The 15,769-nt window shown below is 53.0% G+C and overlaps 7 protein-coding genes across 7 annotated transcripts; 3 read left to right on the top strand and 4 right to left on the bottom strand.

The window, feature by feature from the left end:
* Positions 1–131: 131 nt before the first annotated feature.
* On the top strand, positions 132–3,688 carry vp16 (tethering complex subunit VPS16). Its single transcript, XM_073690994.1, has 9 exons — positions 132–334; positions 391–497; positions 548–676; positions 728–1,221; positions 1,275–1,369; positions 1,419–2,689; positions 2,739–3,228; positions 3,287–3,580; positions 3,646–3,688. Exons 1-7 carry the CDS (start codon positions 193–195, stop codon positions 2,985–2,987), a joined length of 2,487 nt encoding a protein of 828 aa, XP_073544399.1. The 5' UTR covers positions 132–192; the 3' UTR covers positions 2,988–3,228; positions 3,287–3,580; positions 3,646–3,688.
* BDV59DRAFT_205147 (Alb1 domain-containing protein) lies at positions 3,032–3,374 on the bottom strand (the record flags this gene model as incomplete). The annotated part of the gene is made up of 2 exons (XM_073694590.1): positions 3,032–3,229; positions 3,288–3,374. 2 exons carry the CDS (start codon positions 3,372–3,374, stop codon positions 3,032–3,034), a joined length of 285 nt encoding a protein of 94 aa, XP_073544400.1.
* Positions 3,689–3,816: 128 nt separating the features above from the next.
* Positions 3,817–6,082, top strand: BDV59DRAFT_186276 (ubiquitin-specific protease UBP1). Its single transcript, XM_073690995.1, has one exon. It carries the CDS (start codon positions 3,908–3,910, stop codon positions 5,870–5,872), a length of 1,965 nt encoding a protein of 654 aa, XP_073544401.1. The 5' UTR covers positions 3,817–3,907; the 3' UTR covers positions 5,873–6,082.
* A 26-nt stretch (positions 6,083–6,108) lies between these two features.
* BDV59DRAFT_186277 (EF-hand superfamily Ca2+-modulated protein) lies at positions 6,109–7,006 on the bottom strand. The gene is made up of 3 exons (XM_073690996.1): positions 6,932–7,006; positions 6,685–6,878; positions 6,109–6,627 (listed from the first exon to the last, which is right to left on the bottom strand). The coding sequence occupies exons 1-3, from the start codon at positions 6,932–6,934 to the stop codon at positions 6,261–6,263; spliced, it is 564 nt and encodes a 187-aa protein (XP_073544402.1). The 5' UTR covers positions 6,935–7,006; the 3' UTR covers positions 6,109–6,260.
* Positions 7,007–8,268: 1,262 nt separating this feature from the next.
* BDV59DRAFT_186282 (bifunctional C97 family peptidase/thioredoxin family protein) lies at positions 8,269–10,656 on the top strand. The gene is made up of 2 exons (XM_073690997.1): positions 8,269–8,627; positions 8,674–10,656. The coding sequence occupies exons 1-2, from the start codon at positions 8,412–8,414 to the stop codon at positions 10,108–10,110; spliced, it is 1,653 nt and encodes a 550-aa protein (XP_073544403.1). The 5' UTR covers positions 8,269–8,411; the 3' UTR covers positions 10,111–10,656.
* Positions 10,478–11,630, bottom strand: BDV59DRAFT_116326 (uncharacterized protein). The gene has a single exon (XM_073686700.1). The coding sequence runs from the start codon at positions 11,492–11,494 to the stop codon at positions 10,844–10,846; it is 651 nt and encodes a 216-aa protein (XP_073544404.1). The 5' UTR covers positions 11,495–11,630; the 3' UTR covers positions 10,478–10,843.
* A 3,236-nt stretch (positions 11,631–14,866) lies between these two features.
* On the bottom strand, positions 14,867–15,265 carry BDV59DRAFT_186286 (uncharacterized protein). Its single transcript, XM_073690998.1, has one exon. It carries the CDS (start codon positions 15,175–15,177, stop codon positions 14,902–14,904), a length of 276 nt encoding a protein of 91 aa, XP_073544405.1. The 5' UTR covers positions 15,178–15,265; the 3' UTR covers positions 14,867–14,901.
* Positions 15,266–15,769: the final 504 nt, after the last annotated feature.

A 15,769-nucleotide genomic window follows, 5' to 3' on the forward strand; every position in this document is an offset into this window, starting at 1 on the left:
CCGATCTGACGATAGTGGAAGTCACGGGAATACCCCGGCGTTACCATACCTTGCGGCGGCCCAAGCGGGTTAGCGCGGCCCCATGTGAGCAGCCGCAACGGGAGCTTCCCCGATAGAACCAACAACCATCGCATCGCCGGCGTTACTCTGGTCTATTTGACGTATTGGCTTCCCATGGGACTGATTTCATAAATGGCGCCGTCTCCGTTGGCAAACTGGGAGAGATTGGGCGATAGCTTCTATCGCAAGGTGTCTATATATGATGCTGTTTTCGACGAGGATGTCGAGTTAGAGAACTACATCGTCGCGGGGGCGCCGTATGGCGGCGCTCTGGGTATGCCACAGACACCTGAATTATTCCGCTGCGCAAGGACTGACAGACGCGTTTAGCTCTGCATCGGGATGAAAGCAAACCGTACAGGTTTCGGGATGCGCATACCGCCCGGTCGAGTATTGACATCTACTCCTCCTCCGGCAAACATATCAATCGTATTCAGGTTGGTTGAAGCTTCACTTCGTTAAGAGTGTCTTAATTAATGCTTCCCAGTGTGAACATGGTACCATCCGTGGTCTTGGCTGGTCCGACAAGGAAGAGCTCCTGATGATCACGGAAGACGGGACCGTGAGACGGTACTTTGGCCTGCATGGCGACTTCACCTCCTTCTCCCTGGGAAACGTAGGTTCATCGCCTCCGTTTGTTGCTTTTCGTCTGAACTAACCCCACCAGGGAGCCGAGGAATACGGTGTCAGAGCCTGTCGATTCTGGAATGCTGGCTTTGTCGCACTTCTCTCGAATAACCAGCTGATCGCAGTATCTAACTATGAAGAGCCGCGCCCGAAACTTTTGGCTCCTTGTCCAGAAGGCGAGGTTTCTTCCTGGTCACTGATCCCCCCGGCTTATACGTTATCTCGCTCCGTCGAGGTTCTCCTCGCCGTCGACCAGACCGTCTATTTGGTTGACCCCACCGAAGCTGAAGACAAAGTACTGCAGAATGGGCCCTTCAAGCATGCGAGTGTCTCGCCCACCGGAAGGTTTGTCGCACTGATCACCGCAGAAGGAAAGGTATGGGTGGTCAGCAGCGATTTCCAGAGCAAATACAGCGAATACGATCCCGAGTCTCGAGTCACTCCGCGGACGATCGAGTGGTGTGGAGACGATGCTGTTGTCATCGCATGGGAGGACGAGGTTCATCTCATTGGTCCTAACGGTGTTGCTGCGAGGTGTGTCTATCCGTCGCCTCAGTGCCCTAACTGTATTTACTAAACCGACCTAGGTATTACTACGATGGCGCAGTACATGTGATACCCGAATTTGATGGCGTGCGGCTGCTCACCAATGATACATGTGAGTTTCTACACAAAGTAACAGGTTGGTCCCTACCACTCCACCTCCCCTGAACGCAGCTAAAGCGGATTAGATGTTACGGAGGCCATCTTCCGGCTTGGGTCCACCTCCCCAGCTTCTGTTCTGTTAGACTCAATTGACCTACTGGAAAAGAAATCCCCCAAAGCCGATGAGAATATTCAGCGCATTCGATCGAGCTTACCAGAGGCTGTAGACATGTGCGTTAAGGCTGCCGGCCATGAGTTCGACACCTACTGGCAAAAACGTCTGTTAAAAGCAGCATCTTTCGGAAAGTCTGTGTTGGATCTGTACAACAGCGACGAATTCGTGGAGATGACTGAAAAGCTCCGGGTGTTGAAGGCAGTCAGGGATTACCAGATCGGGCTGCCGATATCCTACGAACAGTACATGCGACTGACACCGGAGAAACTCATCGAGCGGCTGGTGAACAGACATGAGTACCTCCTTGCCATCAAGATCTCGGAATATCTCCAGATCCCCGCAGACAGGATCTACGTGCACTGGGCAAGCCAGAAAGTCAAAGTTTCCGCAGTCGATGATGAGGCTGTTTGCAAGCTGATCGTCCAAAGGTTGGAAGGAAAACCGGGTATCTCGTTTGAACTGATCGCCCAAGCTGCATATGACGAGGGCCGCTCTCATCTGGCGACTCAATTGCTGAATCACGAACCCCGGGCAGGAAAGCAAGTGCCCTTACTGCTGAACATGGAAGAAGACGAGATTGCCCTGGACAAAGCCATCGAAAGTGGAGATGATGACCTGGTCAACTACGTTTTACTGCATCTGAAGAGTAAGGTGCCTCTCGCCAGTTTCTTCCGGATGATCAATACCCGCCCTATGGCGTCTGCCTTGGTAGAGACGACTGCGCGAGGAGAGGACACTGAACTGCTCAAAGATCTATACTACCAGGACGATCGGCCAATTGATGGCTCGAATGTGCTGGTTGCAGAGGCGCTCAACGAAACTGAAATCCCCCGCAAAATCGAAAAGCTCCATCTGGCATCTCGCCTGCTGGCAGACTCCAAAGATGCCACAGTAGTTTTACAGCAAAAGTTACTCTCGGAGTCGTCCCATCTACTGAAGGTCCAAGAGGGCTTGGACAAGGACCTATCCGATCGCCGCGAATTCCTTGGGTTAAGCCTCAACGAGACTGTTTACAGACTCATCAGAGCAGGCTACGGGAAAAGGGCACAGAAGATCCAGAGCGAATTCAAGATGCCAGAGAAGACATACTGGTGGCTTCGACTAAGAGCTTTGGTGGCTAAGCGTGACTGGGGCGAACTGGAAGACATCGGGAAGAACAAGAAGTCGCCCATTGGATGGGAGGTGAGTCAACTAAACCCTGATATGCATGCACCTGCTCACGCCATGATAGCCTTTCTATAACGAGATACTGGGCGCTGGAAACACAAAGCTCGCATCGTTCTTCGTCCCGAAATGCACCAGCTTGCCGGTCGAGGAGAAGGTCGAGATGTGGGTGAAATGCGGAATGATCGTAAATGCTGGAGAAGAAGCCTTCCGGGCGAAGGATGTGAACACCCTCGAGCTCCTCCGCGCGAGAGCCTCGGGTCTAGCCGCTACTGAGATTGAACGAATGATCAACCAGCTCAGGCCAAGGAAATAGTCGATGCGGCCCCGGTTATTTCCTTTGCGATCTTGGCATCACATTCAGGTGATATCGTCGTCCACATCAATATCAGCATGTTCGTCCGGGACTGGGTTTTGAGCCACAACTGCCGGCTGTGGTTTCGTGTTGGAGGATTGGGCAACTCCAGAATCGTCAATCATCGCCTCGTCATCGCCTTCGTCCTGGAGATTTTGGAACATCGTCTTCGACGATTTGCGATTTAAGTCTTCCCAGTCGGCCTGAACTATCGATGTCAGCGTCGACACACATTGTATATAGAAAGTCATTGCCCCATACCCTGCGCGCCTTCACAGATTTACCCCGATTAACGCTCTTGGACACTTTGATCTCCATCTGGTCCAGAACAGCTTCCGCTCGTTCCATGCCTTTCTGTTGTCGGAGCTTTTGAGATCTCGTCTTGGCCTTGGGCTTCGATCTTTTCTTCAGTACACCGGCATTGGCACGGTCTGCGAGGACCGAATCCCTCTGGTGCGGTTCTTCGACTCGCGGGGCGGAAGCAAGAGACTTGTCGAGGTCAAGACTGGGTGAAGCTGCCCGCCTGGCAGCCCGGGAATGCTTGGATGGAGCTGGTAGATTTTATAATGTTAGACCTTGAACAAGATTTCCATTTCCAGCGTAAACAGCAACACACCTTTTGACTTAGCCATGATATGTGTATGTACTGTGGAATCGTGTCTTCGTCAGAAATATTTTGTTGTGGAGAACCAGCGGTTCTATCGATAACACTCCGGGTGGCGGCAGCGACCACTGGCGCGGCGCTTAATTATCCGCGCCGCTCGTAAACCGGGGATTTCTTCTTGCCGCAACTAGATACTCTCCCTCTCTTCCATTTGTACACCGGCCCATGAAGATCCAATCGTCCTTATGCGGCTGTCCTGTCTCGTTCTCCGTCAGCCATGAATGCTCGCAGAGAGGGGGTCGGTATCCTCACTCAGAGTCCCTGGAACAACGCGAAGAACAACCATTATGTTACCGTGGTGCATCACCTGCAGACCAACTCCGGCCTAGCCTACTTACTTGTGATTTTGATATCTGTCTACTTGGTAGCGAACCACTTACGATTCATTCCCCTGTCGATCGCCCGCAATCTCTGGGACGTTGCGGTATATTTAACCCCATCGAGGGTAGTCGCCGCTCTAGATTCGAAGACGAACGCCGACTCGCCTAGCGAGAGCACCCGATCGATGACATTTCAAGACAAAAGCGACGCTATGCAACGAATCTTCGGTCTCGATAATTCCTCCTTCTCTCTTATCCCACGCGCTCGTGCCCTTTCAGGCCTTGGAACCGCCCTTCTGGGTGGAGACAACCTTCCACCAGGTTTAGGAAACTGGGATAACTCTTGCTATCAGAACAGCATAATCCAGGGCCTGGCGTCTCTGCGCTCGCTTGCAGAATTTCTGGGCCGCAATATCGACGGTCTTGGTGACAAGGCTTTGTTCTCGACCCACCACGCCCTGCGAGACATTATCGATCGGTTGAACAGCGGGTCTAGTTACGGCCAGCGACTGTGGACGCCGCCCGACTTGAAGTCGATGAGCAGCTGGCAACAGCAGGATGCGCAGGAGTATTTCTCAAAGGTTGTAGACCAGATCGATTACGAGGTGCAGCAGGCGACGCGCCGACAGACTCGCAACCTGGGGTTGAAGATGGCCGGCCCGCAGGAACATGTGATTGGAGCGAGTGCCCCGGAGGATTTGGCTGCAGAGATTGTTTCCGTGAAGCAGACGCCCGAACGTCAGTCATTGCGTAATCCGCTCGAGGGTCTTCTTGCCCAGCGGGTCGGTTGTATGGAATGCGGGTGGACAGAGGGCCTTTCGCTCATCCCGTTCAACTGTCTGACCGTCCCACTTGGTGCGAGCATGCAATGTGATCTTCGTGACTGTCTGCATGACTACATGAATCTGGAGCCGATTGAGGGGGTTGAATGCGCCAAGTGCACTTTATTGCGTGCGAAAACCCAGCTGCAGAACATGTTACAACAGATCGAAGAAGACAAGAAGCTGCAGACTGAGTCGGATGCCCCGAAAATGGCCGATGCGCTCCAAAAGTCCGCCGAAGAGCGATTGTATGCCGTGGAGGAGGCCCTTGGGGACGAAGACTTTTCCGAAAAGACGCTCTCCAAGAAATGTCACATCCCTTCGAAAAACCGCGTTTCCTCGACCAAGTCCCGACAGGCAGTTATCGCGCGACCTCCGAAGTGCCTGGTGGTCCACATCAACCGAAGCATGTTCGACGAATTTACGGGGCTGATGAGGAAGAACTATGCGGCGGTCAGGTTTCCCCAGGCTATTGACCTCAGTGAATTTTGCTTGGGGACTGTGTCTGCCGATGGTGAAACATGGGACACAAACCCTAGCGAATCTATGCTTGCTCAATCCAGAGAAGATACAGATACGTTCTCCCGTCATTATGAACTGCGAGCCGTAGTAACACACTACGGCCGTCATGAAAATGGTCACTACATATGCTACCGGAAGTACTCGTCCGAGACGTTTCCCGCCCAAGTTCCGGAATCCGTCATAGAAGCCGATGGGGACAAGGAGAAGTCCGAACGTTGGTTTCGCCTTAGCGACGAGGATGTGCAGATGGTCAGCGAGTCCAATGTTATGGCGCAGGGTGGGGCCTTCATGCTCTTCTATGAAGCAGTTGAACCGTTTTCTTCTAGCCCCGAAGAAACTGGAGAGGCGGACCCGACAGAGCACACCTACGCGATGTCTGCTTCTAGCTGCATTACTGCGGAAGATGCGTCGTCATCATCATCAACTTCTAACACGTCCCAGGCGACCAGTATCTCGACTCCTGAAAAGGTTGACCTCCCAATTACAAACAGTATACCTCTGGTTGCTGATATCGACTGATCCTACTCATCTTCTATCTATTGGTTCCTGGAAGATAGCCTATCGAACTGTACCTACCGGCATTATGATACCCAAAACATCGAGGCGTTTTTGTTTCTAGTGCTTCCTTATACATCACGGTGCGGTTTCCGCTTGTATCTAACGCTTATCACTACCTTTTCTTGAAAGCATTGTCAAAAGAATTACACCATCCAATCAGAGGATCTCATAGTGGCACCCCTCCAGCGCCACCTGATGTCCATGTCGGGCAGTCCATGGGAAAATTATAACCGGCACGTAGCATTTCATAGCCAACAGTCAACATAAAAACCCCCAACACCCGTTGAATGCAAGTATACAGAGATCCCATAGCGCCATTATCCAGTCATTACAATACATATGTGCAAGCTCAGAAAACACCGGCTCTAGTCATAACTTCATGAAACTGCTCCAGAGTGACCCCCGCACCGACTCCCGCACCGCCATTAGCTTCCTGGATCATATCCCGCAAAAGGTCGTCGCCCAGATTGTCTTCTTTTAGCTCATGGGCAATACGTCGCAGATCACTGAGGGTGATGGGTCTGTCTGCGCCACGCGTAAAGAGCTGGAAAGCTGTATCGACCTCGGCGGCCATGGCATCGTCATCGCGCGACCTCAGTTTGGCAGCGGCGACGGAGAGGAAGGGTTCGTAGGGGACGAAGCCGGTTCCCGTAGGGTCTATCGCAGACAGAATGGAGTATAATTCTTTCGAATCGGATGGTCCTAGCCCGAGCGCTCTGTTGTGGTTAGCCATCCCGTCATGATCTTGACGAGTGAGACAGGTGTCGGCGTACACCAGCGCCTTGCGCACATCTTCCCTGGGGATCACGCCCTCCTTTTCGTTCTCGAACCCTTCACTTGCGGTGGAGAATAGGTGGAAGACCTCCTTTATTTCGTTCTCTTCTTCAGCAGAGATGTCGTTCTCTTTCGCGAGTTTGGACTGGCGCGATCGCTTGGGAGCGGCGGGGGGCCCACGTTTCTTTGGTGGCTTTTGTACAGTTAGTCTGGTAGAGGAATGAGAATACTGGGTGCGACACTTACCATTTGGCTGAGGTTAGTGATGTGCGCAATGGCGGTGCAACGGAGGAGAGTCCATAGGTGGGAGGAAGTATGATAGACGGAGACGATACATGGTATCTCCGCCTCCTTCCTGCCTGAGGCCGAGGCATGTGGCTGTTTGCCCTGTTTGCCTGTTTGTATCGTTCTTCCGCTTCGACAGTCTCACTACTCCATCTTCGTCTTCAGCTCTGAAACCAGAGCCGAATAGCAAAAGAATGTTGCGATCAATATCTTCACCGCCGGTTTTGGGTAAAGGACCCGTGGGTGCTCTCCCACGATGACAACCTTCACAATGATGCTTAGTTTTCTCATCTCGTCCTTGGTACCTTGATCGAGGTTCATTGAGCTGACGTTGTGATTTCTGGAGCGAAGGTGTCCATTCAAATGGAGATAATAGTCTCTTGAGGAGATATTCTAAATGACGACAATTTCTACATTATAGATGACACTTCCTGTCCGTTAGCTGTTAGAACAAAGCCCTCTACCGCGGCCGTCACATGGGCCACAAAATTCTTGCACTCACTTTACCGGTAACCCCATCTGGCTTTGCCTGGGATTGGATATTATGACAGCTGTATGGCTACGTTGGAGTTCGCTGTCTTGCAATTTCGGCGGCGCGTATGTCACACTGGATTGTCGGCCGTTGTTCGTTCGCGCATACTGGATAATCGAGCCCGCTGGAGTACTCTGGCCCTACACCATTCGGCGCATGGTATGTAGAGTCTGGACATCTTCCCTCGGGCTGAAAGGTGTAGGTGAGGTATTATCCTTGTTGCCAGATATAGCTACACACCGTCTGAGACACTTCAATGTGTCTGAAGTCCTGAAGATGGGATGGATTGAGCACTGCTTCTGGTGATCTGTACGCACTGAAATTGATAAATTTCCCATCCTCATATAGCTCTACACCATAGTAATGCTACACCTGACTCTACCTAAAACCTTCTATACCCTCTAGAGCTATTAGGAATGTAATACCTGCTGGTATTCATGCAGCACTAATCTATATCTTAGGGCTAACGCCGGAAGGACGAGATGCAGGTGCTGACGCAACGTGGATATCCTCGAATTTAATCTACACTATTGCATCTGATTTCCTCGTGAGCTAGCTCGAAAGTTTCAGTTATCATTCTATCAAATTAGCCAGGGAGCTTCTTGTATAGAAGGTTCTAGTCAAGACTAAGTCCGATAGCCCCGGACGGTATGCTGACGTAAGGGTAGCAGCCTACACCAGTTTAAGTGGCCAGCTCCAACAGACAAGTTGATATCCACTCTCTTCACGACCACAGCCCTCATCCAGTCAACATGGATGTAGAGCTGTATGTGTATGACCTGTCTAAGGTACACCATTCCATTCTTTCACTGACAACGCCCACTGACATCTCGCAGGGTCTCGCCCGAATGGTATGCCCCAGGGCCACCGCCCCATGGGGACTATATCTCTAATACAAACCAGTACTCGATGCCCCTGACAGGGACACAAATCGATGCCATCTATCACACCTCTCTGGTGCTGAACGGCACGGAATACTACTTCGGACAGGGCATCCAAACCGCCGTTCCTGGGAGCACCCACCATGGACAACCCATGGAACGAGTCCATCTGGGACAGACCGAGATTCCCATCGATGTAATCGAGGAGTATCTGCAGTCGCTGTCGGAAATTTACTCGCCAGAGGTAGACTCTCCTCCCGCGGTAGTACAACTCTAGACTAACTCAACAGTCCTACGATCTCTTCCTGCACAACTGCAACAACTTCACGCAGGATCTGGCCATGTTCCTCGTGGGCAAAAGCATCCCCGAGCACATTCGGAACCTCCCCCAGACGTTCCTGAACACACCGTTTGGCCAGATGCTCAAGCCTCAAATCGAGTCCGCCCTTCGCGGTGTCACGCAAGCGCCAGGGACCAACCTCCAACCACCACCAGCGGCTGCACCTCCTACCCCCGCGGCACCTTCCCAAGGCACGGTACACATAGTTACCAATCTGAGCCAACTAGAGGAGCGTCTCGCGTCCGCGAGGCAGTCCTGCGCGGTGATCTTCTTCACCTCGGCAACCTGTCCGCCTTGCAAGATGGTGTACCCGACATACGACGAGCTCGCGGCCGAGGCAGGCGACAAAGCCGTGCTGATCAAAGTCGACATCAGCACAGCCATGGATGTGAGCATGAAGTACCAGGTACGCGCGACGCCGACCTTCATGACGTTCGTCCGGGGCGAGAAAGCCGACGAATGGAGCGGCGCCGACCCGGCGCGACTCCGCGGCAACGTGCGGCTCCTCGTCGAGATGGCGCATCCCACACACCCACACCGGCAGCTGCACCTCCCGAGCCTCCAGCGACACATCTCCTCCTACGTCAGCTACAAGAAAGTGCCGCCGCTCGACAAGCTCGTGCAAAAGCTGCGGCCGCACGACACGGACCCGGCGCTCGCCTCGATCATCTCCTTCATCCAGCGCCGGTTCGCGTCCGCCGATCCCGCAGCGGACACGCCCCTCCCGGGCGACCTCCCCTCCTTCGCGGGCTACCTCCAGACGACGGCGCAGGCGCTCCCGCGCGACGCGCTCTTCGCGCTGGTCGACCTCGCGCGGCTCCTCTTCCTGGACGTGCGGGTAGGCGAGTACTTTTTCGCGGCGGAGCCCGCGCACACAACGCTCCTGACGCTCCTCTCGGCGGGGCTGTCAACGGCAGCGCCGTACAACGTGCGGATCGTGGCGCTCCAGCTGGGGTGTAATCTGTTCGCGACGGCGCGGTTCACGGACCACCTCGGGGCGGAATCGCAGGCGGCGCTCCGCGAGACGATGCTGCGGCTCGTCACGGCGAGCCTCCTGGACAGTCACAGCCACCTGCGGGTGGTGGCAGCATCGCTGGCGTATAACCTCGCGGCGAACAACCACAACGCGCGGTTTGCGGGCCGGGCGGACGTGCTGACGGAGGAAGAGCAGGTGGAACTGACGGCGTCGGTGGTGGAAGCGATGGGGCAGGAGACGGAAAGCGCGGAGGCGCTGCACGGGTTGGGGTTTGCGTTGGGACTGCTGGTGTATGAGGCACCGGTGGGGGGACTGGTGGAGGACATGTGCAAGGCGATGGGGGTGGGGGAGACGGTGCGGAAGAAGTCGGGGGAGGATAAGCTACTGGGGGAGGTGGGGAGGATGTTGTAGTGTATGGAGTATACGGAGTACTGCGTCGGTAGATATGATGGTGATAGATTATTTCAATAATTAACTAACTTGGTCGGGGTATTCGCTAGCTATGCAAGAATCAACGCGGGAGCGACAGCTCGGGTATGAACAAGCAAAGAAAAAAAAAAGTACACGACAGGGTATCTGAATATACATGACAACGCTGAATGGCACGAATAACCCGAAAAGGAAAAAGAAACTCTCGCTATGCCAACACTCGGAAAATCAAACCAGTAGGTAATGGAAATGAAAAAAGAAATCAAAATCGATGAGCCATGCGCAACCAGGCACAATGGGAACGGGGGTGAGTCATCGTTGGGTGAGGATGAGATCTGGCGGTGAAGAGTGAGGCGGGGGTTGTAGTCGGAATAGTTGTAGTTTTGAGGGTGAGGAATATTCGCGATGCGCCGACAGCGAGCAGAATTAGTCAGACTCGCCGGTTGCCGCGCTTGATCCCTGCACGTGCCCGGACCATTGCCATTGCTGACCCTTGACCCGGTCAGATGCTTTTGGCACCATTCCGGCTGCCTGAGGAGGGTGACTGCTGTCATTTGCCGCCCCATGTCCCGAAGGTCAAAAAAAAAGAAAGGAAACCATTGGGGTCTGGGTAACCGTGGCGATGCAGCTGCAATGCTGACGGCCATTTGAATGGTGGAGGAGTGACCATAGTCGAACATCCTCATTTCCGTGGCAGGCTGGATGACCTTTCTGTTCAGGCGCGACTAGAAGACTTGGACGACGACGTAGTACGGCGTTTTCGCTCGACAATGGCCTTGCGCTTGCGACGTTTGGCGTTCTCCCGCTCGATGGCCGCCAGCTGAGCGACGCGGAGGGCCTGTTGGGCTCGCGCATGGGCCTGCACCTGGGCCAGGAGACGCGCCCGCTGGGCTTCCTCCTCGGCCGCGGCGCGCATCATCTGGATCTGTTGCTCAGTGGTCATGTCGAGAGGGTCGCGCACGGCGGATTCCTCGTCCACGCCTGGCTCGGTGGACGGGGATAGGTCCCAGTAGAGCTCCTCGTCGGAGATGTAGGCGCTGGTGGTGGATACATCGGCCTCGGAGTTGATCAGGGACGGGCGATTGGGCCAGGAGGGGAAAGCACAAGAGTTGGAGTTGCTCACGCCAAAGGCGGAGGAGAAGGAGTCCTTTCGTGGGGTGATATCCAGCAACGAGTCGGTAGGCGATGGGGGTGGAGGAGCTGGCATGGAGGCGAGAGGATCCACGTCGTAGGAGGTGCCAAAGCTGAACTGAAAGGCGACGTGATGGGTGGTGGGAGAAGCCTCGCTGGGAGAGGAGCGAATACTGGCGCCATTGTGACTCCAGGGGAGGAAGGGAAAAGGCCCAGAGGGCTTGGAGTACTGCATGATGTGCAGAGATGAAGTAGGTATGGGGTTTATGGAGTAGGTATAGAGTATGTTGGTTGGTAGGGAGATGTAGAAATGGTCAGAGGAAAGTATAGAATGGTCAGAAAGTTATAGACAGTTATAGTCAACAGTGGCAGGAAAGCCCTGTATATGTAGGCGGATGAACACCATGGGCCAGATCGATCGAGACGACCCTTGCATGGGAGGAAATCAATCTCCAAAGTCCACCGACCGTGGGTGACAAAAAGACCGACAGCAAACCCACCGGGGAATGACAGTCGATCAGGCGGAAGAGGCGTTCTGTACGATGGAGCGAAAGGTGGGAAATCGATCAGTCCAGTTGGGACTTTGCCTGACGGGGGATTTGGATAGATATAATGGATTAAAAAAAATAAATACATAAAAAAAAAATGAATATTTGAATAAATAAAATATTTAATCTTTAAATTATTCAATAATTATTTATTTAATATTATCCGCGGCCCGGGGAAGATCGGAGACGTGGAGAAATGTCAGAAGCTCGTCGTCTTTCCCGGTACTTCTGCGGCTTCACCGCTGTATACGTTGTCGAGACTCCTACAGACTTATCTCTACTGCGTCTCTGGCGGTCAACTCGTCCAACGTGGCCCGAATTTTTCATCGGGTCTCTTCAGGCATCCAGACCATCTTTAGAAGTCAGGGCTTTGGCGGCCAAATAAATCGGGATTCAAATGCCTGATAAAGCAGGGAAAAGCAAGAAGTAAATAAAAAAAAGAGAAGAAAAAGAAAAAGAAAAACCCGAGTCAAACTATCAGATTTCATCCGTTCGCTCCCGTCTGCGCGTTATCCGCAGGTGATCCTTTATTCTTTATGGTATTTTATTTTATTCTTTTAGTGCTGATGATTATGATTCTTTTCTTTTCTTTCCTTTATTATTTTTTATCCGCCTCTATTGACTATCTATCTATCCCCCCACACCCTCAAGATTCATCCGTTCCCCTTCAGTCACACAACAAAACGCTCCGTTGAAACGCCCAGTGCGACCAGAACTGTTCGAAAGAAAGACGGTGACTCGGACAAACGCCGTCTCCGTTATGAGAATAGTCTCCTCTAGTGTTCCCTAACGGCCCCCATCGCCGGGTCTCCGCCTGAACGGCGAGAATTTCCCCGTTCAGACGGAGTAACTCCCCGTTTCCCTCCGTCTCCCTCCTAGAACGCATGGGATAAGGACATTGCCGGAGCGATCTCCCCGAGGGAACCTCCTTAATGAGGATCGTCCCCAATCGAACCGCCCTTTGTCCCGAGTCTTCGGAATCGCGATGATTTTCTCCTTGTTCCATGGCCTTGGTACATCGCCTCGGTCCAGCTGCTCAGGGGTTGGAAATGGGTTTCATGTCAATAGGAGAAACTGAACCCTCCTAGTCCGCGACAGTGTAGATAGATTGACGTACTTGACACAGAATGGCAAATAATGCATCAGAACCCGCTAGACAGGTTCTGATGTGATATCCTCAACGTTTTGTCCGCCTCAACCCCGTATGCAGTATTCTTCTGCTGTGTACAAGAACCTCGGCCCATGTTTGACAATCAACGGTCAGTCTAGACCTCGGACTAATCCATCAATAGTCCCTCCTCGGGCATCCACCCGGGGAAGCTGATTCTGTCTCCGCCGCCGCCGCCGATCGGACCGTCGCGTCGGATTGCCCCACCGCTTCTCCCTGGATTCAGATTATTGATCGTTGGGACAATCTATCAAAATTGGGTCCTCACGCATTTGAGACTGATCAAGTTGGTTGACCAGGTGCGGCGAGGGACTGACACGGGAAGGCCCGCGGGAGACCGGAAAGGGGGGCCGCTGGTCCCAGGAGAAAGGATGCCCCTTTTTAGGCATCATGAGGCATCATACCCTCCTGGCGGAAGAACCGAGGTCATTCCCAGGGGAAAGGATCCAGGATCTCCGATAGATGACGACTCAGTGGTCCATTCCCACCCGTTAATCTCCGGATGTCTAGCGGTCTGCACATGTATGCACTCGACATGGAGTCCAGCATTACAGAGTGCTTGTCGACGCTGATGTACCTGTCTACATGACTGCAGTGCAGTGAAGAGAAGCGGTGATACACCGCTACCCCATTATTGGCCACGGTGCTGCCATGCCATCACCGACACAACCTCCCTACTATCATCAGATGAAAATTGCAGCAACGGAACGGACTAGTGATGGTGGTGGATGAATCATTCCTCCCCTCGTTTGATCCCCGATTTCATTCCAGGAGTATCCCCTCAAGCTCCCGATCTGGAAGCGCACGGGATACCAAGGGAGAGACCAAAGCACCGGAGGTCGAGCTGAAGCAAGCTCCGTGCTTCAGCAGGTGGTGACCACTGGCCGGGGAACTGATTTAAGGTGTGTCTCCTCGCAGCGGAATGGGCTTCCGCTGAAGAAACCCGCCCTGGATGGATTCCCGGTTCCAAATTGAGTTCCCAAGGGGCGCAAGAGCGAATGTTTCTCCACCCCGGCTACGAGTTCACTTCCCCGGCCGATCTCCAGCTGGGGGTGGATACATACATCAGACGAAGAGTATGGGGTAGAGTTATACATCAGTAAGGAATGTGCGTGGGAATGTTCGGTGGCAAAGGCAGCTGATGCACGTACTTCCTCTTCGGATTATACTTCCAGCCAGCATAGCTCCAGCCATAGCTCCTCTGGAGGATGACTCGTCTCCGTGCGCATCTGCTTTCATTCCCCGATAGACTCCGGCGTACCCCGACCTTCCTGTACAGAGGCCAGACATTGTGGCAACGGTCCTGCTCAGCCACCGATTCGTAAACATTGTTATTGTCTTCTGCATGACCCCATACTAGCCACTCCTATTGACGATCGGCACTGCAGAAAACTGGTTTCTGTCGGATTCTGAGGTCAGACTTGCAATGAGTAAATCAAATGGATCGAGTATGAAGGAAAAGGACAGCGTCATCAGAGTTGACCAGGGCAGATGACCATCTCCCCCTTCGGTCATCTCTACAGAATCCATAATGCTCCGACCACGTTGTCTGGCGACGATAAGCTGACTAGAAGGGTACACGGGATTCTCCGAAGGCCACCCGTCGCCTTATTATATTGGTTGTCGATGCTCGTAATCGCGAGCCCGAGGGTGGGATGAGATAACATATCATATCTTACAGACCATGATGTGAGGCTGATTCCCCCCACACGGGTTCTGAGAAAGAGACCACATCAGGCTTTCAACAGGACATGGTGTAACTGAATCACCCGTATTTTGAGACAACTCTCCCTTCACGCCAAGTGGGATGATCTGGTCTATTGGCTATGAGACAACCTCCCTCAGCACAGCGAGGATCATCTCTCCTCCTATCACGCCCATCCCACCCTCCCTCGACAAACAAATCCTACCCAGAAACCCCCATTCTCACCGCAAAAACAACAATCTGAATAGCCGCCCGCCAGCATCCAGAACCCGACCGGGACCCAGGAAGGACCCTGCTGGGGGCGGGGGAGGGGTCGCACCAAGCATCGATTTTATCCGTCGCGGACGGCCGGGTGCTGCAGCCCTGCCGAGGACGCGTCGTCCTTCCCACAGTGAAGAAGGGTCCAAACGGCCTGAACAGACGCAAAAAAGGGCGGTAAATGCAAAGCACGGATGGATTGTACATACATTCACCGCCGGTTTGCTTGGATGGGGCATTCTGTCTGTGCTTGCAATTACCCGATCACCGACGGCTATTTGGGTAATAATAAAAAAATATCAGCAGTAGGCCAGATCGATTAAAAACCTAAATAGCCATAGTTAACTAATTGTATCTGTACTCCGTACCGAGAAACCATCTAGACCTCCCCCAAAATAGCCTGAAACATCTCGAACGATTCCATCGTCGCTGGTTTCTCCCCCATGTCGGTTCAATACGCCGCCATCCCCTAGTCTCCACGGGTGAAGGGCCGTTGCTGTACGGAAGCGTTCTCGAACGACCATCCTGGTCTATATGGACACTTAGGTACCTAGCTAGACCTCCTTATCATGGCCCCATACTGCCCATCGCTTCGCGCGTTATTGAATTATTAGTCGCTTCAGAATCGGACGCCGCCATCTTCTCTGGCCAGCGAAACCTTAGCCTCGAACAAAGAGATCCCACCCCCCTTCTTCTCTATGAATTCTTTAGTTCGCTAAGTGGCTAAGTAAAAATGGGCTAATTGTAATATCCTACTATGTTACCCATAATCAAACAGGGGAGATTGTATATAATTTTACTGTTACCTGTATTAGTATCTACTGCATAGAT

The sequence above is a fragment of the Aspergillus ambiguus genome (genome assembly GCF_047715705.1).
Source record: "Aspergillus ambiguus strain CBS 117.58 unplaced genomic scaffold BDV59scaffold_40, whole genome shotgun sequence".
In the NCBI taxonomy this organism is placed as follows: Eukaryota; Fungi; Ascomycota; class Eurotiomycetes; order Eurotiales; family Aspergillaceae; genus Aspergillus; species Aspergillus ambiguus.